This window comes from Balaenoptera ricei, chromosome 10, assembly GCF_028023285.1.
Source record: "Balaenoptera ricei isolate mBalRic1 chromosome 10, mBalRic1.hap2, whole genome shotgun sequence".
In the NCBI taxonomy this organism is placed as follows: Eukaryota; Metazoa; Chordata; class Mammalia; order Artiodactyla; family Balaenopteridae; genus Balaenoptera; species Balaenoptera ricei.
This window is the reverse complement of record NC_082648.1, coordinates 45,613,576-45,634,370: the sequence shown is the minus strand read 5'-3', so window position 1 is coordinate 45,634,370 and position 20,795 is coordinate 45,613,576. Positions and strand designations below refer to the sequence as shown.

Genomic DNA, 20,795 nt, shown 5'->3' with positions numbered 1-20,795 from the left:
AGGGGGGTAGAGAATGGGGGGGGGGTGTGTGCTGGGAAAAAACAAGTCAGTCATTGCAGCTTCAACTATTTTTCTCCTCTTTTTTTTTTTATTATGACTCACGTATACAATACAAAGTACTTGGACCAGAAACAGGGCTGCTGGGACACAAAATCTACATTCATAGCTGGACATAAAGACAAATGACGAAAAATTATTATTATAGATAATTTTAAACGTTTTTTTTTCTTTCAAGCACATTGCATAAACAGAGAATTCAAGACAGAGTTAACTATACATTCAGTGCAATTTAGTTCTACTCTACTGGGGTTAGAAGCACAATAATAGCGCACAGGACCGTCGGGCTAGGCAGTCTCAGTTGTTGGGTTTTTCTTATTGAAATAAGCAGCAACAAACGACAACAAATCCGCATTACAAATACTCTCAAAGCGGGATTTCTTCCTATAGGTAGTGATAAAATACGTTGGAGGTTTCTTTCTTTTTTTTATTTTAAATTTTTTCTCTTTTTTTCTCCCATATTAGGATTTTAAAAAATTTCTCTTTTTTATTTTTTTCAAGATTATTGCAGGTTCCCTTTAGGTAGTATGTTAAAGATTTATTATCATTAGTATTATTATTATTATCATTATTATTATTATTTTCATGATTATGGTGATTTCTGAGCGCTCACACCAACGCAGCTCAGAGGAAGCTGGGCCCAACAACAGAAATTAGACAGGAAAGGGGAGGAAGGCATGGGCCCGAGTGACCATGGGATGGCTAGGTAGGATCTTAGCGGGTGACTGCAGGCTCTTATCTACCCCGTGGAAAGGGAGGAGGGAGGGGGAGACCCCCATCTGCTTCAGGTTTCCATCAGGTTCCTAGAGAAAGTCAAGGGAGTCTTTCTAAGCGGGGAGCCCCAGGGAGGGAGAGGGGATATTCCTCGCTATCATTTAAAAAATGTCTTTGAACATCTTCCCTTTCTTTTCCTTCCTTCCTTCAATCTTCTGTCCTTCGGGGAAAAAAAAGTCAATCTAATACACTAATCCTAGCTTGAAAACAAAGCCACGAGTCTTCTTCTGCAGTTTGAGGGGGTTCCCCTCTAAAATAAATACCAGAGAAGCAGGGAGGTGGCAGGGTGGCAAGACAGGGCCGGGAGAAGGGGCAAAGACGCCAGGTCTCAGACCTTAAAATCCAGGCAGGACTAAGAAGGGTGGGGGGACGGACAAGTGTGTGTGTTGGGGCAACGACTGAGACAGAGACTCGGAACTTTTCGCTGTGTCTCAGTCTCCCCCCTCCAGTCTCCAAACAAATAAAGATTGGGGGAAGTCCAAAGGTAATAAAACCCGAGCTGCAAGTATCTGACAGGTAGTTGGGGTTTTGAGTGTCATTCTATTCTCTATAAAAGCAAATGACAGTCGTAAACTTCTCAATTTATCCGCTACCATAAAACGAAACTTCAAGGGAGTTGCTAAAGGGGGGGGGAATGTCTCTCTTTTTTGCTCAGTCCTTGTTTTCTTCCTTTTCCTCCTCTTCTTTCTCCTCTTCCTCATTTCCTTCTTCCTCCACCTTCTCCTCGTCTCGGGCTCCGGGCAGTTTATCCTTGTTGTTCTCCTTTTTCCACTTCATCCTTCGGTTCTGGAACCAGATCTTCACTTGTCTCTCAGTCAGTCCCAGGGCGTGAGAGACTTCAATCCGGCGCTTTCGTGTCAAATAAGGATTAAAGAGAAACTCCTTTTCTAGTTCCAAGGTCTGATACCGGCTGTAAGTTTGCCTTCCGCTGCGCCGCCCCGGAGCTGGACAGAACAGAAGCCCAGTCTGGTTATGTTTGGGTGGGGGCCTGGCTTTCCCCTGTCACTCTTCCTCCCCTGAAGTCCCCCCTGTGGTCTCCCCAGTTCCCCTCCCTCCTGCAGAAAAGGCAAGAGTGGAAATCAGGCAAGGGCAGGAAAGTTTGGGGGTTTGTTTTGGTCTGGCTTCACCCTGGGAGGTGGGGGGGGCAGGGGCTGGGGTCTGTCTGGAAAGTAGGGGCTGGCAGAGGCCAGGGGAGCACTGTAGAGTCCCCCCAGGCCTGCAGTCCCAGAAAACTGGCCCTTGCAGCTTTGTTCACAAGTGCAGAGGGGCATTGGGTGAGCAGGGATGGGGACAGAGTCTGTTTCCAAAAGGAAGGCATAAGGGCTGGGGGTGAAGAAGTGGGGCTCTGTTCACTGCCCTTCCTCGGATCTCTCTGCCTAATGCTTTTCCAGAAGAAAAAGAATTGATCTCCTGGAATGTATCACTGCTTGGCCTGATTGCTAACTGGAGACCAGCAAATAAATCACGGGCCATCCCCGCTGGAACTTGTCGCCTTCTCGCGTCCCCTTTTACTTCGAAACTGGGCTCTGAGGGGCCACCCTTGGAGGGGCTCATGACCTGAGCTGCCCTGAGGGTCTCAGGGAGACCCCGCAAGCCTTTGATTGGGGACAACTTGGCGAGGGTCCCCCGGACCTCAGAGCTCACTAATCTGCATGGCCTCCATCCTTTCCGGGACACTTTTTTCTCCTCTCTGGCTCTCTCTTCTCTCCAACTGAGGGAAGTAAAGCAAAGTTGGGGTAGTGGCCCTAAGGCTAGCGCTCTGAGAGGAGGTGGTGGGGGCCCCAGACAGGCAGAGCACCTGTCCTTGGGGTCCCGCCACCCTCTGACCCAGCTAGGGGAGGGAAGCAGGGGTCTCCCTTCACCCCAAGACAGCCTGGCCACTGTCCTGGACTGAGGCTGTCTGCCTTATGGAGAAACTGGCTTGCTCCAAAGGCTGATAACCTCAGGGTCCCCGGCCCCTTCCCAGCCACCTCCCCAACTTTGACTAGAGATGGTGAGAGGGAGAGACAGAGGGGTGGAGGGGAGAAAGAGACAGACAGACTGACTGACTGACGGAAGTGGAGAAAACGTTTTTTTTAACCCTTTGCACCCAGACACCACCTTTTCCCCCACCTTCACCCCAATCCCCCAAATCTCCCAGGCGAACTCCGTGCCCCACCCCCAGCTGAACCTCCCAACCTCCAGAAACCCACTCATGCCCGGGGGTGGGGCCCGAGAGAGCCCCAAGCCAGGAGGTAAAGCGAGGGCAGACAAAAAGGAGGCAAGGGGCGGGGGGGGGGGGAAGACCCCGGAGCGCGGGAGACCAAGGGGGAAAGAGAAAAGGCTTCTCACCGTGGGGTCTCATCCATGGAAACATGAGGCTGGGAGACGAGTTTTGATTTAAGTGGCCTTGTCCTTCGCTACTGTTAGTGTTGGCGGAGGATTTACAGTCGGGATATTGCACCACGCTCGCCTCTTGCTGAGCCCCATAAAGGGACTGTCTGGGGAGCGCCTCGTAGCCATAGAATTTGGAGGCGTCTCCGTGGCAGCTCAGCGAGCACGGGTTCTGCTGGTAGCCCGAGTTGGAGATGCCCGAGGTGCCGTGGTGGAAGAAGTCTTGGACGTGGTGCGAGGCGTGCTGGAAGCCGGGCGCCGAGCCGCCGGGCCCGTACACCAGCGCATGGCTCCGGCCCACGCTCTGCGGGAAGCGGCAGTCGTAATAGGCCGGCTCCAGGGACTCGCCGCCTTTGTACTTGGAGAACAGGGGGTTGACGAAGTAGGAGCTCATGCTGGGCACATGAAAACCCGCCGCCCTCTCCCCTCTGGCTCCCGACTCCCCCGCCCGGGACCCCGAAACTGCCCTCCCCCCCGGGAGCGATCCCCAGGCCGGCCGGCTCCCCGGGGCGGCGGGCCGGGCTGGGCAGGTGGGGGGCGCCTGGGTGCCGGCGGGGCGGCGCAGCTCCCGGGCTGGGCGCGGGCGGCGGCGGGCGAGCGGGCGGCGGCGGCGGCGGCTCTCTTCACTGTCGGTAGGTAGAGCTCGCGCTCTCGCACTTAGCTCTTTCCTTTAACAGCCCAGGCGAATTCCTCAGACTCCCCGGCGGTGGCGGCGCTTACACGCGATTCGCGTTCATCAATCCACGACATGAAGACAGGCGAGAGGGAGAGAGGGAGAGAGAGAGAGAGAGAGAAGAAAGGGAGGGATGGCGGGCGGGTGGTAGAGGGGTTCAGGGCTGGGGGGGGGACCTGGAAGAAGGGCAGGGGAGGAAGGGGGAGGGATGGGGGTGTGGTATGTCGGGGGGGGGTGAGCCAGCCCTAGCTAATGACTAGGGCCAGCTTTTCCAAGGTGCGCATTCAGATTTGAAGGTGCCTCTCCCCCCTTCTCTCTTCCTTCCTCTCAGAGAGAGACAGAGAGAGATACCTGAGCCAGCAGGTCAACTCAGGTTATCTCAACAGGTATAAGACCCCCGAGGGGTTGAATGCCAACAAGAAACAGTTGCTCCCCTAACCCCCAAAGATGGGCTCCCCAGGGGGGTCCTTAAGTCTGGGGACTCTGAGGAGGAACAAGCGCATCATATCCCCAAACACTTCAGGCCTCAGAACCCTCCAGGACTCTTGCCCCTCCCCAGGGTGGGAAGCTGCCCTGTCTTCCCTAGATCCTTAAGATTCTCTTGCCTGCCTGCCTGCTGTGGGTAGTGGAGAGGGCCAGAGGCAGGGGGCACTCCATATACCCAGTCAGGGCTGCACTGACCCTTCAGACACCAGCTCCTGCCTGAGGCAGGAAGCCCGGGCAATAGCCACGAGCTTGCTGGAGAGCAAAGCTGCTGGTGGGGACAGAGAAGGAGAGGGCAGCTGGTGGGTCCCTGGCTTCTGGCTGGGCTGATCCAGGAGGTTTCTTCTCAGGAGACCCCTTGTATCTGGGTTGGAGGAGACTAAAGCAGGCCTCTTAGCTGTCCCCACATACCCTAACCCCATAGGAAATGCCAGTTCGGCTAGGAGGGGCCCCCTGGCCTCACCGCACCCCCCCCCCCACGCTTCCCCAGGCAGGCTGCCCAGGCCAGGATGTGGATGGGAACTGTCAACAGACACTCTTTAAATATTTACCCACACTTTCTCTGGGGGGCTTCCCCCATCCCCAAGACTGGGTAAATTCAAGTTAATTCTAATGGATAAAGGAACCTTATTCCATCAGCACCCTTTCCTGGCCATAAACATGTACAATTATGTGGACTTAACCCAGACAGAGAGAAAAGGGAGAAAGTCAGAGAGCTGTGGATATGTGTGCTGTGTGCAGGCGAATGAAGACGAGCAATAAGAATGATTTTTCCGGTCCTCCCCCTCCACAGTGTGTGAGGTTGTCATACACAGGGCAACGCGGGGCCATACTCGGGATCCACACATACTGTATGTGCTACCTTCCATTCTGAAAAACATCAAATGCATGCTCACTCAGCTATCACGCATGCCGGGAAGCACCCCTGTCACCTCACAGACACTGTGCACACACATGCACATCCAGGCACATATGAAAATAAGACCTTATAAACACACATGCATCTTTAGCTCTTTGCATCATGAAAAAAATTGCTACCTATTTTCCTTCCACATCCTGGGGTTTCAGGGTTGGATGAGGAAGGAGGCGGTTAGAAAACCAGATCTTTTTCTTCCCCATCCAGAGCCCAGCTCTGGGGATGGAGGAAGAAATGAAAGTGCAGGGGAGGATGGTGTAGAGAGAATGAGCTTCCCCCTTTTGTATCTAAATAATTGCTGAGGAAATGGCCACTCTCAGCCAAATTCCCAAAGGAGAGTCACTGGTGGCCCAGCAAGAGACGCTTCCAGGATCCCCTGAATTTGGAAGAACCTACCCCCATCTGACTTAGGGACCGCCCAAACTCTGTGACACCCAGAACTCTGGCCCTGGAGCAGCAGGAGGGGAGGGTCAGCGGAGGGCCGTGCCAGGGCTGCAGGCCTCCCCAGGGTCCAGGGCAGTAGAGGGCATGACAGAGGTGTCCTCCACTACCAGAGCACGCTGCAGCCTTGGTTCTGGCCCTGCCTTTTCTGAGCCTGTTCTGTGGCTACTGAGCTGAACGAGACAGACTCTGGGCTCCCAGCTTCTAGGTCACTGGGGACTGTCATAAATACTTTCTCTTCCCCTCCTGGAAAGAGGAGGCTGGGCAGGCCGGATCCGCTCTGGGGCCTGCGCCTTATCTTTTAGGGGCTGGGGGGATATCTCGACACTTTATGGTCCAGCGAAAACCCTGCCACAGAGCTATTCTTCCGGGCCTTTGTGTCTTGGAATGCGACTGTCCCGAGTGTGCTGCCAGCACCGTCTGCTCCGAGAGCCCACCAGTCCCGAAATCCCGGGTTGGACTTGGTTTCCCCTTTCGGGGTGGAGGGGGGGGGCGTCCCTCGCCTTTTCTTTCTTTCGTTCATTTGATTGTTTTTTTTCTTTTACACGTATCTGGTTGATTTCGCTCCGGGAGCCTGGAAATAAAGAAACCGCAAGCAGCCATCCTTGCTGGGGCGTCTCTGTCCCTCGCCCCGAGGCCTGCACCGCCCTACTAGGTACCACGGATTTATGTTCGTTTGTCCGGGTCATTCTGCCTTTTCGTGATCATTACGCGCTGCCTGCTTCGTGCTTATCTCCTCCGCAAAGCGATTATTTTCGGCGCCCGCCCTCCTGAGATTCCCAAGTCTGCTGCCAGAGCGAGGGCCCATCTCCCGCCGCCACTCGCGATTTATTTACACCTCACAGGTGAGAGGACTGATTTGCTCAGAGCCAGAGGGGCCGGGCTGGGCCGGGGCGCCGGGCCTTCTCGTTGCTGCTCCTCGGGGCCGGGCCTCAAACGTCAGTGCGGCCAGGCCGGCCGGGGGCACCGCCGCCGCCTCTAACATTGAGCAACAGCGCCACCTCGCGTCCACTTGCTCCAATGCAGTCCGGCCGGGAAAAAGCCAACAGCTAGAGCAAGCAGGTCCCCAGGCTTGACCCAAAGGTGGGAGGTGGGAGGAGGGAGGAAGGAGTTTCCAAATGGGTGCGCGTGAGAGGGGTCCCCGGAAGGGATTTCCCTCCGGACCGCTGCTCTTTTGTTTTCTAAATTCTCGAAATAAACCTTGTCAAAGGTTTCACACTATTTTCTCTTTCTGTCACCCTCCCTTCCCGCATTAAGAGACACTGTGCAATGGAACTGCCGCGATGTCACCCGCGTTCAGGCTCATTTCTGGCCTCGGAACACCTCCGCGCACGCAGATGTACGCCCCGAAGCTCCCGCGACCGCCTGCCCGCGGCGCGCACCCTAAACTCCTCGCTCCTCTTACCCTGCCGCTGGCTCCGCACCGCCTATCCCGCTGCCGCCTGCAGGACTTTGGGGTGGGATTCTGACTTCTCCCGGCTCTTTGCCCCCTGGTTTGTAGCCCATCCCTCTCTCTCACGCGCGCGCTCTCTCCACCTCTCCCTCCCAGCCAGTGAGGTCCTGTTCTCCGTGGACCATAGACAAAACATTCCTATAATCCGATTTCAAAGGAAAGAGTGTCCACCTTATTTAAACCATAAAACAAGCCCAGACGTCTAGCCAGCTCCGCGCTGCTGTTTTGTTCGGCCCCATTCAGAATCCAGCGCAGGGAGACAAACAGCGCCATAAAAGAGGCATTTCGGAGCCGCGGAAATGTACCTATCCTCTGCCTTCCCAAGTGGAACAACCTTTAGGGTTTTGTGATTCTGACAAAGGAGCAGAGGAGAGGTGGGAGGAGAAGATTAGGGCGGGGGGGCGTTTGCAAGCCCCTCTTTCCTCCCCAGCTTTCGTTTCTTTCCCCAGATGTGTGTTGTGTTGTTGTGGTTTGAGCTCACAAATGACAATAAATAAAAATAGAATCCAATCCTGACCTGCAGGCTGGAGGCTGAGCTGGTACTGAACAGTGGGCTGGACCGGGTGGGCCTGCTCTGGATCCCACGCTCTGGTCAGGGCCCTCCTTCCTGCCCGGAGCAAGGCCGGCTCAGGCGGGCCGCAGGAAGCAGGCCGCGCTGACGGACGGACGAGGGGAGGCGACAGGGCCTTGGAGCAGGGGCGGGGTGGAGGCCCGGAAACGCCGCCGAGCTCGGGCCGGAGAGAAGCCTGAGTCCCGGCGGTCAGGACCGAGGGAGACGGGTGCCTTGTCCTCCGCCCGGTGCGGAACTGAGGCCAGGGTCCCGGAACACCAAAATGGCCCAAGGGAGGAGCGAGGAGGCGAGAAAAGAGAGAAAACTACAGGCAAAGCACCTTTCAAAAGGACTGAGAAAACAATCGCTTCTGGAATTTGGGGAGGTCTCTTCTTAAGCGGGGAAGACGAGAGGAAATATTATCAAAACAAAATGTTCACCTCTTCCCACCTTCTTCCAGCCCCCGAAATTGGAGAATTTAGTAGAAGGAGGGGGTAGGAGATTCAAATGATGGGGAAGGGGCTGGTCCCTACAAGTGCCTCACCAGTCCTGTAAGGTGATGCCATGGAGGGAGCTGCACAGGGACTGGGGTCCCCAATTATTTTCTTCTACGGTGGTATTCCCCAAGTATTCAGAGCAACACTCTGCGCCCTCCCCAGAATGGGCAGCCCGAGATATTAAAGGGCTATATTTCAAGCAGTCTGAGTTTAATAGTTTCCAGATTGGGGGATTTCCGAGAATGGGGGCGCCGGGCCGAGTCATACCCGGCAGCTTGAGTCTGCTTCTGATTAGCAGATGAAAACTGCCGGTTCTGGGGAAGGCGCTCTGGGGTGCTATGCAGGCAACCAGCCCCATTGGGCTGTTACACACACATCCCCACATCCTTGCCCCTTGGGTCCCACAGCCACCAGAGAACCCTCCACTCCTGGCTAATCCCTGACCAGCTTCCTTGGGCCCTAGCTGCGCCATCTCCCAGGAATGCTGCAGCCGCTCAGCATAACCCCGTCACCCCCAGATCAACATTCAAACTAAGCACCAGAGAGAGAGATTGATTAGAAAAGAGAGAACTAGGAGGTGGAGAGAGAGAGAGGAGAGAGAGAGAGGAGCTGAGAATACATTGAGAAGTAGAAACTAAATCTAATTCTGATTCTGGTTTTGCCATCCTTCTCCTTCCTCCCTCTCTCCCTTCCTTCCTTTTCTTTCGTTCCCTCTTTTTCTCTTTCCTCCCTCCCTTGCCCCCCCCTTCCTTCTTTCCTTCCTTCCTCCTTTTCTTCTCTCCCTACTCTCTCTCTGCATCTTCCTTCTTTTACTCTCAATGCCCAGTGCCTGTCCAGCTCCCTGAGGTCTGCTGGGCCTTCCTCCTCACCATTCACCACACACCCTCCCTAGCACTGCCCGCACCACCCCCCCAAGCCATCCCTCGAAGCACCGATGCAGCCGGGCAAGAATCCAGCCCGGGCCCTCACCCAGCACCCAACTTTCATCTTTACCTATCTCTTCCCTCCGATCTCATGTACTCATAAATTATTACAATTAATTACAGCCAGGGAAAACCATTCATGCCGTGCCCCCACCCCCAGGGACTCCATCGAGCTACCAGGAGACTCACAGGCAGCCAGCCTGGGCAGGCACAAGCTGGACCCGGGCCTCGGCAGCCTCCACTGCACCCCGGCAGCCCTCAGCCCCATCGCACCCTGCCTGGAGAAGCGGCGGGGACTTGCCCTTCCGAAGCAGAGGGAGCCCCTTGCCTGGCTCCCGCCTCCCCCAAAGGATCTAAGCACTTGCTTCCTCCACGCCAGAAGCCTGGGAGCCACAGGGAGGAGAAATAACGAGAACTGGATACGGTTGGGTTTCTGGTTTTTTAAGTGACTTCGATATATTAACACAGAGCTGTTCTACCATAACAAACAGAAGCACATTACAGGACGGACTCTGGGGATGAGGAGACACTGCTATGTACACGCCAGAGGCGCTGGCCTGAGCCGCTGGACCCAGCCTGCGGCATGGTCCCTGGCCGTCGCCCCTCAGCTCCTGGGCTGGGAAGCATTCTTGTCTATACGTATGTGTCTTTTTTTTTGTACAAAATCTGCACGCAGAGCACCCCAGGCCTGGGGAAGGATGGCCCGGACCAAATACAACACAGGAGAAAAAAAAAATAGAAATATAGCGATTCAAGTACTGGCTTCTCTGAAGAAAGGAGAAAAAAAATCACATTTGTGTGTGTCATTTATTTCAGTTGCGCTGGGAGAAGAGAACGCGGTTTCTCTCCCGGCCTCCTCCTCCTTGCTGGGTAGAACTAACTAAAACACCAATTTCTCAACACTGAACCCTCCCAAATCGCAAGAGTTTTCCTTCTCCCCTTCCCTTTTTTTTCTTTTTAAGCCGATTGGCTTTTCTCTATCTTGCTCTTTCCTTTTCTTTTTCGTGCTGTCTCCCGCCTGGGTTGGGGTATTTTTGTGGGTTTTTTGTTTTTCCCTTGGCTGTGCCGAGGCAGCAGGCTGGGGCAGGGTTTAGGATTGCTCCTTGTCGGTTTTCTCTTTATTCATCTTTTTCATCTTCATTCTCCGGTTCTGAAACCAGATTTTGACCTGCCGCTCGGTGAGGTTGAGAACCCGGGCCACCTCGTACCGACGGTCCCTGGTTAAATACATATTGAAGAGAAACTCCTTCTCCAGTTCCAGCGTCTGGTACTTGGTATAGGGGCAGCGCTTCTTCCTTGTGGAGCGGGCGTGAATCCAGTTGGCCACGGGGTTGCCTGGAGGGCCAAACACAGGCAGGGGTCAGTGGAGCCCCCTTCCAGTTCAGGACGCCTGCCACCCCACCCCCAGCCTCAGCCAGGCTCCCCAAACCCAATAATTGAACCTGAATTTGGCCACGTTTTGCTTGAGGAATTTCCCCCCTTACTCCTTTTGCGTTCTCCCCCCTCCTCATCTTCCCCCTCTTCGGTTTCCAGCACCTAAAACGATAGGAAATCGAAGCTATCAAAGCCTCTACAGTCTGGTCCTCAGCTTCAAGAGTAGTAATTCGAGAATATCTCCATAAAAAGTCCAAATTCCCAACCGTTTCATAGGCCCATAAACACTTCTCTCTCTTGTTTTTTATTTTTATAGCGAGGTCTCTCTCCTCCCCACTTCCCTCCTCCTCTGCCCCCTCCCATCCTCCCAGCCCACGACCAAGTCCTGAAATTTCAGCAGTTCTGCTTCCTGACCCTGAGAGTCCCCAAGCCCCTCACTACCCTCTCCAGCGCCCCATCTCCGCTCTCTCAGAATTCAACCCTGATGAGGCGAATTCTCAGAGTGATGCTGGGATGGGAAAAGCCTTTCTCCTCTCCCCAGGGAGCTGCTGGCCTTGGGGACAGGCTCCCCTATATCTCAGCTTCCCTGTTTGGCTTCCAGTGCCCCCTCCTCCTGCCAGCCCCAGGACAGGCTCTGCAGGAGCCAAGCCTCCAATTTCAGGTTTATGGGAGTAGCTGAGGGCAAGGAGGGAAGCCTTCAGAGGGGTATAATTAGGCCCTGGCCCCTTATGGGGCTTCAGGAAAGGATTTCCTGCAACCCCCTCCTGGGACTCCCCCAGACACTCCCTCACACCCAGGGGCTGCACCCCTTACCCTGCTGTTTCCCCTTCTTTCCTCTTTCTCTGGACCTGCAGCTCTCACCTGTCCCCCCACCCCACCTCACCCCACCTCACCTCACCTACCCCTGCCTTTCTTTGCAATACTTAGAAGGCTCCTGTTTCCCTGATTGGAGTGTGTGTGTGTGTGTGTGTGTGTGTTGTGTGTGTGTACAATTCTCTAATCTGGGGAGATACCGCTTCCCGCTCCCCACTCCTCATCCCTGACCCCCATTCCCACCCCTCTCTCCTGCAGACGCTCAGAAGAGGGCTCTCAAGTTTAAGGAGACTGGGACCCCACTTCTCTCCCCCAACTCTGGAAGTCCTGATCTCTCCAAGTTCCCAGGCTGGGAAAGCCCCCAGACCCCTCACCCAGGGTTCCTGGGGGAGAAGCCCATGGACCCTCTGTTTTATGAATCTCTAGTGGGATGAGGACCCCTACACTGCCTGGGAGGTAGGGGGTGGCTTTTCTCCTTGGGGTTATTTCCTCTCTGCCCCCAGTGTCCTCCCCATCTCTCCCCCATCCCACCCCAAACCATAAAATGAACCTTGCCCCCACCCCATCCCCTGGCCCTGTCTGCATTTCTTTGAAAGTAGCGACTGAGCCAAAAAGCCTGGGCCGGGGGTGTGAGGGCGGGGGTCTCATCAAAGCCAGCTCCTGGGAGAGGAGCCCCCATCAGCCTTCTCCCAACCTGGCTCCCTGGGCCCCCTTCTCAGACCTTCCTGCCCCTGAAAGCTCCCCAAGGTAATTCGCTTTTATTGAGTCCTCACCCCCTCTCCCGCGCTCCCTGCGCCGCTCGGAGGGGCTGTAATCCGGCTCCCCCCGCCCGGCCTCCCCTCCCCTCCCGCTCGGGTTGTAAAGGAAAATTGCTCCCAACTTACTGGGGTCCAGGTCGGCCTTCTCCTCTTTGTGCTTGCTGCCGGCGAGGGCGTCCGCCTCGGGCGAGGGCAGGGTCTGCGGGGCGCGGTCGCGCAGTTCCCCGGGCGAGCCGTACATGTAGTCCGGGTAGCTGCGGCCGTCGCCCGGGCCGCAGTCGGCGCGGCGCCCGGGGTAGGCGTCCGGCTTGAGGGCGTAGTGACGGCCCCCGGCCGGGAAGCTGGGAAAGGAGACGGCGCCGGACAGCGGCTCGAGCCAAGTCCGCATGTAGCGCGTGTCGGCGCCGAGGTGGGGCTGGGGGCCGTACGGGTGGTAGACCACGGACGACTGCGAGGGCACGGGCGCCCACGACGTGCTGAACACGGCCGGCTTGGGCGCGAAGCTACAGGACGGAAAATCGCTACAGTCCGGCACCAAACCGCTGGGTCTGGCGGCGGCGGGGTGAGCCCCCGTGGCCGGAAACCTGGACGCTAGGAGGTCTTCATTGTCGTGAGAGATGAGCGAGTCCACGTAATAGTTACTGATGGGCCCCGTCGCCGACATCGTAACAGGGTTTTACATACATAAGATTATTGTATGAACTGTATATGTACTTTTTATCTGCTCACAGAACAATCAAGGCAGGTAATTATTTTTCCAGCCTTTTCCCCGCAGCTCATTGGCTCCCCGGCCCCCACGTGATCGTATTTACCCAAAAATACGGCGCGGATCAATGCGCAGGGGCTTTTTTTCCTGGCTTTTTTTTTTTTTTTTTTTAACCTTCTCCCACCCCCTTCTCTCTGCTGATCCCCGCGACCTGCGTTTTCCTGGGGGTTCGCAACTCTGGACCCAAGGACCCGGCCACCCCCTCAGGACAACTCGCATCTCAGCAGAGAAGCCCCTGGCTCGTGTCCACTCCTAAGCAGATGGCCTCCGCCCCCACCCCCGGGAGGATTTCTTAATGGTGTGCAAGTGCCACTCCCCGAAGCCAGGGTTTCCGGACCCCCGGGGCCGAGCTGGGCGCGGGAGCCCCGCAGGGGCGGAGAGGCCGGCCGAGGTAGGTGGAGGAACTATTTCTTGACGTAATCCGTCTCTGTCGACCCCGACGCTCCCGCAGTCTCTGCGCGAGCCTAGATCAGCGATTGTCAGTTCCGAACGTGGCTTTTAAAAATACGTTTTTAAACAGTGTGTATGTATGTATTTCTTTCAGGAGCAGCAGCAGCGAGGGAGGGAGAGTGGGAGGGGACTGGGGAAGCTGGGGTGGAGGGAGGGAAGGAGGGGAAGGGGAGCGTCCTTCTGCCACTGGCCAACTCAGCCCCCCAAATTTGGGGCAAGGGAAGCTTGGGGAAGGTGGTCTGCGGGTGGGAGGGGTAGGACCTCGGGACCTCGTACACCTTTGTCACCAGAAGTCCTCTCTTGGCTTTGGCACAGATATGCAAACGCCTTTATTTTAAATTTATTGTCTGTATCTATTTATCTTTCTTTGCCAGCCTGAAGAAGTGGAGGAGAGACCTACACAACTTCAGTGGGGTGTCCCCATCCCGTCTTCCTGCTCGCCCTCCTTTGCCCCCAACTCCATCTCTGAGACATCCTGCCCTCCCCCGCCCCCCAAAAAGAAGTCACTCCAGGGCTCTGTCTGCAGAGAGCCAGGGTGAGAGCGGGCAAGGCAAGAGAGCGACCTCGGTCGTGGGCAAGTAGCTTGTTTTTACGTCCTTCAATAAAAATTTTATGAGGATCATTTGATTGTTCATAAATGTGTCTTTCATTAAATAAAATTGTAGGCTGTTTTTGGAACGGGAAAAAAGCTACAGAGGAATGGGAGAAAGCAATTTCTTTGGAGTCAGACACAGGAATTCTGGAGGGGTAGTGTGATTGTAGGGAAGATCACACAACTTGGATTCCCCCCCCCCGAAATAAGTTGGTCGCTACCCTCCTCCTTGAATCTGGGGTTCATTGCCCAGCCCTCTGCTTTCCATCACACTGTCCCATGGTGGTTTAGCAAAAGTGGGCTTTAGGCAAGCAGGAAATTCTCAATGTGGGTGCAAGAGAGGGGGCAGGGAAGTTGGCTGGGGGCGGGGGAGAAGAGCAGGTGATGTCCCCAGAGACAGATGCACCCTATGCAGGGCAGAGTGAGTTTGAAGGAGGGGTACAATTTCAGGGTCAGCAGGAAAGAGTCCAGTTTGCGCTAGGGGAAATAGGCAGGAGCTGAGGCTAAGACACAGGCTCTGAGGCAGCAGGGAAGGACGAGTTTTCCCAGATCTGAGACGCCTGCCCTTCTTTCCCCTCGCGTTCCCAGGAAGGGACCAAATGCCAGGGGTTGGGGGCAGAGGCTGCTTCCCCCCCACCCCACATCTCTGTCGACCTGTCTCCTCTGGGGAGGAGAAGGGCTAGAGATAGGTGTCCCAGAGAGTGTAATATGTGTGTTTGGGGTGGGGGGAAGTTGAGGGGGAAGGATAGATCTGCAGCCCGAAGCACTGACCCCAGCCTGCCAGGCCCCCTCCCCAGTCCCTACTCCCCCCCCACACACCCCCAACCCCGGTTCTGTCCTTTTCGGTCCAGCAGGGCTGGGATTTTGACGCATGGTGGGGGCGTGACGTGAGAAGTACTGGGCTGGGGAGAGACGACCCGGGACCTCAGCCTCTTTACCCTCGGCTCTGATTATCTTCTCCTGCCCCGGACTGGACTGGTCTGGGAAATCCAAATTACACCAAGAAACAGCATACCTCTTTGGCCTTGATGGAGTTGGGTTAGCTGTCAATCAAAAATTCTCCCTCACTAGTTCAAGGAAAAGACAGGAGATTCCCGTTCCCCTGCCTAGGCTTCCTCCAAATCCCCAGCGCCATCAGCACCTCCCCCAGCCCAGGCGGCTGGGGACCCTGCCTGGCTCTTGGGTGACTGCTGGCAATGCTGAGCAGAGCTGTGTAGCCTTCAGAGGGCCTGGGGCCAGACTGCGACCAAGAGGACATCAGAGGACAGAGCCTGAGACAGACTGAGCCCGAGACGGCCTGAGACAACAAGACTGAAGCACGGCACCAGGCCCATGGAGAGGAAGGGAGAAAGGAAGGAGGGAAGGAAAAAAGAAAACGGATTAGGATAAAAGAAAGAAAGAGGGGAGAATTACAGAAAAGAGGGGAGGCAGGATGAAAAGAGGGGGAGAGCAGGGAAAGGAAGGCATGCAGAGAGCGAGCCGGAGGAAGGGCGGTGACAGGAAGGCAGGACCGGGCAGGGCGCGGGCTGGCCGAGCAGCCGTGGCATTGTGCAGCCCGCTGGCTGGCCGGGCCTTTGCCGCGGGACCAGCTCCGGGCGCTGCGGCCACTTCTGTCTGGACACAAAGGAGGAAGAGGCCTCCTCTCCTGCCTCTCCCGGGCGACCTGCTGAGGTGGGTACACCAGGCCTCTGGGATATAGAACCCTAACTCGGCCCAGGCAGCCGCCCAGGCAGCTGGGAGCTGAGCCACGGTCTCGTCAAGGAGCAAAGAAGACATGAGGAAGGAGAAGGTTTCACACCCGCTCCTTCTTTGCATCTTCGCCAGGGAACAGAGCCCATCTGTCCCAACCTCAGTCTTCTTAGAAGAAAGATGCCCCTACAGCCCCTCTCCTGTGAGCCTCTACTATTTGGGAGAGCCCCCCAGACATACTGGCTGTAAACAGATGTCCCTTTCTCTGCTACCCACTTCGGTCACCGCTTTCTTTTCAACTCTTGAGCAGCCTGCCCACCCAGCAGAGGCAGCAGCAGTGGGGCAGCCTGGATCACCAGGCCCACGCTCTCCGCTGCCGTCAAGTTCCCTGTCAGACTGAGGGGAGATTGTCGCGCCTTCATTTCGGAGAGTGAACTCAGACCCTCCTCACTCAGGCACAGACACAGCTGTGGATCAGGAAGCAGGCCTCGACCACAGCCCCCTCCCCACCAACGCCCCATTTTGCCTAGGCCTTGCTGAGAGAGGCAGCCAGGTGGAGGGGGGCTGGAAGAGGCTGGGATTCCCTGAGTTCACCAGGCCACCAGGCCGAGGTCCCTCAGGTTCCACAACTGCATGTGGGTAGTACCCCTCTTCTCTGCATTTGGAGATGGGGTGGCAGGTCAGGGCTCTGAAGCAGACCTTCAGGCTCCCCCCAAATCCAGGCCTGTAGGTGTCCGGGCACAAAGGATGTGGGGGAACCAAGAAGGAGGGGTTTGTCTTCCCAGGTTCAGTTATGCCTGCTGAATCTCCTGCCCGGTTCCCAGCCTCCCTCTCACCCCCACCACTCCCTTCAATTCTCCTCATCACCGATGGGGAACCCAAGGGACTGGAGGCCACTGGGAGTCCCTGTTGGGGACGGGCGGGGGGACCCCAGCTTTAGCTAGCAGCTGTGCATCCACTCTAGTTCTTAGAGCTCTCTTCTGACCCCAAAAGACGGCACTGGGCACAGGAGAGGCCCCGCAGGGGGAGGAGCACCCTTACTGCATCACCTCAGACCTGGACAGCTGGGACCACAATCAAGCTAGCACCACCGTGGGAAGCACAGACAGACAGAAAGACAGGCAGTTTATACTCATCCCCTCCCCTTGCCCTGCATCTCCCTTTTAGTGATTTAAATTCCCTCCGGTTCAATCCACACCGCCAAGTTCGGATTAAATTTAAAACAGGCTTTTCCCAGTCCCCCAGCGGGTCATCCCCACGCCCGCAGGCAGGGCGCCCGCTCCCGGCTCTTCAGCGCGGAGGAGGCTGTGTGTACTCCATTTGCTTTCATTTTCCTTCTCCCCCTGAAATGGGCTCAGTTCACCTCTCCGCTGCCCTCTCCTCCTCCCCGCCCCCTCCTTGGTTCCCCTCTACTTTCCCCCCTTTTCTCTCCTGATCCCTCTTTGTTGGGAAAAACACACCCACACACACAACTCCTCCTAGCTCAGGCCTGCGCTGGAAGCAGAAACTGAAATCTCCTGGCCTGCCGCGAGGAGACCAGCGTCCTGCACCCACCCCAGGTGGGTACCCGCGATCCCTACACACTAGGAGTCCAGCCGCTAAACCCAGCAGGAGTGCAACCCCCAGGGGCTGTGAACGTGGCCCTCTCAACGCCACGGCCTACATTCCCACCGGCCCCTGCCCAGCCGCCCCACAGCGAACGGGGCTATTTCCGGCTCCCCCAACCCGGTCCGGTTTCCCCGCCTGTGGAGTGGCTGGAGGGGGAGCGGCCCCAGAGCTAGGGGTGCTCTGCGCTTGGAGCCCCCATGGCCTAGGGCGCCTGGTTACCCGATCTTTGTGTGATGTGTGTGTCGCAAGGAAATTTGCAGTGACTTTGGAGCCCAGACTGAGGAAGCCGAGGTGGCGAAAGGAGAGACAATAAGGGTCCGAAGTACAATTAAGGGGCCAGAGCCGCTAGGCTCTCCCCCGCCTTCCCTGCCAGACTAGGAGCTGTCTGGCCTCAAACCTCAGGGCAAGCCGCGAACCTGGAGCCGGAAACTCAGCCCATGGTGGAGGGAACCAGAGGATCCGGCAGCCAGAAAGCAGGAGGAAAGCTCCCTCCAACTTGGGCGCGCACCAACCAGGTCCGCTGAGTTGCAGAGAATCCAGTGAATGAAAGTGTACGTTCCGACGAATTTGCCCGATTTTTTCCAGCCTTTGGAAGGACTGCCTAGGGTTTGGAACGTCTCAGACGGACGGACAGACAGACAGGCAGGCAAACCGCATCTCCGGAGGCAGACAGACTCACAACATGAGTGTGAGCCTGAAATCAAATACAGGTTCAACATTCCCCAGGCCTCTGTGCCGGGCCGGATGAGCGCCGATCTCCCTACCTTCTCTCCCCTCCAGGGCGTTGGGCAGAGACCCGGAAGACTCGGTCCCTCTGGCTTGGTCCAATCCCGCCTCGGGAAGCGCCTTCGTTACCTGCTCCTCGGCTCCCCACGGCCACAGATGCAGGGAAGCCGCCTCCGCCGGGGGAGGGAAGCCCCGGCCACCGCAGCCGCCGCTGCCCGCCCTCCTTCCCTCCCTCCCTCTTCCTCGCCCTCCCTCCCTCTCTCCCTCCCTCGCGCGCTGCCGCTCGCGGGGCCCTCCCGCGGGCAACCTGTTCTGGACCAAATCCAGGTATCTCCGAAAGAGACAAAAAAGAAAGGACCTCTTACGTGGAAAAGAAAGAAAGAAAGACCTTTAACTGCATTTATTTTTCACGCTCTGACCCTTGGTGGGCCTCAGTTCAGACGTCCTGGGCCCGGCCCTGCAGCTGCAGAGGTGTGCGGTGCCTGCCGCCTCGCCCACGCTGGCCGCCGCGCTCCGCGCACTGTGCGCTGCACACTCTGGGCCGCCGCCCCCGAGGCCCAAACACCAAACAGACCTCAAGGTCCTTACTACAGACTCAACCTCCGGTTGCCCGCCTCGCCGCTGGCCTCTCCCCGGGAGCCCGCTCCGCTCCGTCTGCGGCCAAAGTCCACACACAATCCACCTTGTTCGTGCTCTCGCGCCCGGCCGGACACCCTTCCTAGCCAAGGCGCCCACCGGCCACCCTCGGGCCGCGGCCTTGCCCGGGGCTGCAAACCTCCTCCCCTGCACGGGACCCACACAAAGCCCAGTGTCCTGACGCTCCCACCCGCAGCCCCCTGTCCCTGGCCCCATGCCCTGCACCTGTTCCTGAGAAGGGCTGCATCTCGGGGCGAGCCGAGGCAGGCCGGTGGGCCCGGGCGGAGGGTGCTGGGGAGCCGAGGTCCCAGGGAGGCCACAGAGGCTCGGCCGGCTAAGCCGGAGCCCCCGCAGGCGGGCGAGAGATCTCAGAGACCAAGGCTCTCCTTGTCGAGCTCTTGCCTTTTCCTCCTTCTCCTGCAAGTCTTAAACACTCACACGCCGAGAGTTCAGCTCTATAAATCCTGCTCCTCTTTCCCATATCATAATTTAAAAAAACCAGTAGGGGAGGTTTTAACTTTTATTGCGATTTCTGGAGTTGGGCTGCGGAGCATATATTAAGTTTACGCTTATGCACTCTCGGTGGGGAGGGTCCTTTAAGAAATAAAAATCCATCTTAATATCCGCAGACGAGAGATAATTTTTTCCCTCCTCTTCACGCTGTTTCTTTTGAAGACTCCCTTCCAGCGAAGCGAATAAATAATCACCATTGCCTTAGCCATGATCCACGGCCCCAGGGCCCCTTGGTGGACTCTGGCCACCAGACTGGCCCTCACCTTGGCCCTGTGAGAATGTACCCCATTCCCCAGGATATGGGGGGGCACCCAGACCCACAGCTCTGTGGCCACCCACCCCATAAGCCCACCAGCTCTGAAACAGATATTGGGGCAGAGAGACCCAAAGCACAGAAGTCGTTCACTGGTGAATTTCGGCCCATCAGGGATGTTGTCTCCAAGCCAGGCACTCCTGAGCACCCAGCCCCTGCCTGGGACTCCCTTCACTCCAGCTGGCCCCGGGCTTCTGACAGCCTGAAAACTCAGAGACTGCTAGGGGCTCCCAAACTGGGGAAGCCCTTGCCTGCCTCGCACCAGCTGGCCTTCCTCTCTGAAAACCTCCCCATTTCCCCAGGATCCATAGGGCGATTTGAGCACTTCCTTCCAAGGGAAGAGATTTTTTTCCCCTACCAAGGGCTGGGGGACAGACAGAAAGACAGACTGACAATTTCAGCTGGGGAGAAGGAAGGCCCTATTCCCATTTTCCCCTCTAGTCTCCATGGGGTCTCTTCGTACAGGAGACAGGGAAAAATACGCGAGTGTGCACAAAAATATATACAGGGGATCTGAGAGAGCCTGGAGGAGACAAGAGATATAGAAACAGAGAACCACACTCATCCAAGGTTACATATAAGCCCCCAGCAGAAAACTGCGTGAATACAGAACTCCATGTACATATTGTGTTCTGGGGACGTGATTTTGTTCCCTTGTCTGAAAGTTTATAATGTTTTAATAATCATAATAATTCCAAAGTAAGAGAACCAAGAACCTGGCTTTCTCTTTCCCAGTCTCTCTGAGAACGGGGGTGTATCTCTCCATTCTCCCTGGGCCTCCTCAGTTTTCTCTGCAGGCAGAGAAACCTCGCTGGAGAGCCCTCTCTCTAGTAACCAGGACCAGAATTGAGCAACCAGAGGGGCCAAGGAGGGGAAGAAGCTTTGCAAAGTTGCACATTGCTTGGATTCTCCCTAACCCAGACCCTCCCCTCCTCCCCCTGGCATCAGCCAACAACTTCCCCAGCAATATGGTAATGGTGGGCGCTGGTAGCCTCCTTTCACCCAGACATTTCCACACAGCGCGAAGACAAGCAGCTGCCTGACAGGCACAGACACAACACACCAAGGCCTACGGGCAACAGACAGCTAAAAAGAGACCAGAGCCAGATTCTTGCCCTGATGTTTCCCAGTAGGGTAGGTGTGGGGGGTTTCTACTTGGACTGGATGGCTTTCCTCCAGCCTACTAACACCCTAAATATGCCCGTCTCCTGGCGATGGAGATATAGAAGGGGAAGGCGAGGTGGCTGAGCTGGTGCTCAGAGTTTCCCAACTCTTAGGACCCCAGGCACCCCACTCTTCTAAGGAGAAGCTCCAGCCCCAGCCGACTGGAGGCAGATTTTTTTCCTTGGAGGTGGAAGGTAGGAGAAGCTAACCCTTCCAGAGACTCCTTTCTCTTTCTGTGGTCTTCTCTCTCCTA

At 56.4% G+C, this 20,795-nt stretch overlaps 3 protein-coding genes and 1 long non-coding RNA gene across 11 annotated transcripts in view; 1 reads left to right on the top strand and 3 right to left on the bottom strand.

The window, feature by feature from the left end:
• LOC132373254 (homeobox protein Hox-C4) overlaps positions 1-20,795 on the bottom strand; it is a 64,567-nt gene that overhangs the window by 42,335 nt on the left and 1,437 nt on the right. The window contains exon 1 of one of the 6 annotated variants that reach the window (XM_059936049.1): positions 17,955-18,034. The exons of 3 other annotated variants lie outside the window; for them this stretch is intronic. The gene's annotated coding sequence lies outside the window, so the exon portion shown is untranslated. Of the gene's footprint in view, positions 1-17,954; positions 18,035-20,795 lie in introns of those variants that run through there. 2 more of the 6 variants (XM_059936058.1, XM_059936054.1) reach the window with 2 other exon arrangements.
• HOXC8 (homeobox C8) lies at positions 38-3,656 on the bottom strand. The gene is made up of 2 exons (XM_059936044.1): positions 3,163-3,656; positions 38-1,775 (listed from the first exon to the last, which is right to left on the bottom strand). The coding sequence occupies exons 1-2, from the start codon at positions 3,596-3,598 to the stop codon at positions 1,483-1,485; spliced, it is 729 nt and encodes a 242-aa protein (XP_059792027.1). The 5' UTR covers positions 3,599-3,656; the 3' UTR covers positions 38-1,482.
• LOC132373251 (uncharacterized) lies at positions 3,203-7,677 on the top strand. Of its 3 annotated transcripts, XR_009505384.1 has the most exons (5): positions 3,203-3,586; positions 4,209-4,263; positions 6,291-6,372; positions 6,563-6,779; positions 6,975-7,677. It is a non-coding gene; the product is annotated as an uncharacterized LOC132373251 (long non-coding RNA). The 3 variants fall into 3 exon arrangements; XR_009505383.1 differs by having other exon boundaries at positions 4,209-6,372; XR_009505382.1 differs by lacking the exon at positions 3,203-3,586 and having other exon boundaries at positions 4,102-6,372.
• HOXC9 (homeobox C9) lies at positions 9,561-14,681 on the bottom strand. Its single transcript, XM_059936062.1, has 2 exons — positions 12,212-14,681; positions 9,561-10,475 (listed from the first exon to the last, which is right to left on the bottom strand). Exons 1-2 carry the CDS (start codon positions 12,747-12,749, stop codon positions 10,231-10,233), a joined length of 783 nt encoding a protein of 260 aa, XP_059792045.1. The 5' UTR covers positions 12,750-14,681; the 3' UTR covers positions 9,561-10,230.

Excerpts from the sequence above, each read along its gene's own strand:
- HOXC9 (XM_059936062.1), bottom strand. The coding sequence starts at position 12,749 with ATGTCGGCGACGGGGCCCATCAGTAACTATTACGTGGACTCGCTCATC. Across the intron at positions 10,476-12,211 it reads GAAGGCCGACCTGGACCCCA|GCAACCCCGTGGCCAACTGG; the intron begins GTAAGTTGGGAG and ends TTGGCCCTCCAG.
- HOXC8 (XM_059936044.1), bottom strand. The coding sequence starts at position 3,598 with ATGAGCTCCTACTTCGTCAACCCCCTGTTCTCCAAGTACAAAGGCGGC. Across the intron at positions 1,776-3,162 it reads TCCATGGATGAGACCCCACG|CTCCGGGGCGGCGCAGCGGA; the intron begins GTGAGAAGCCTT and ends TGTTCTGTCCAG.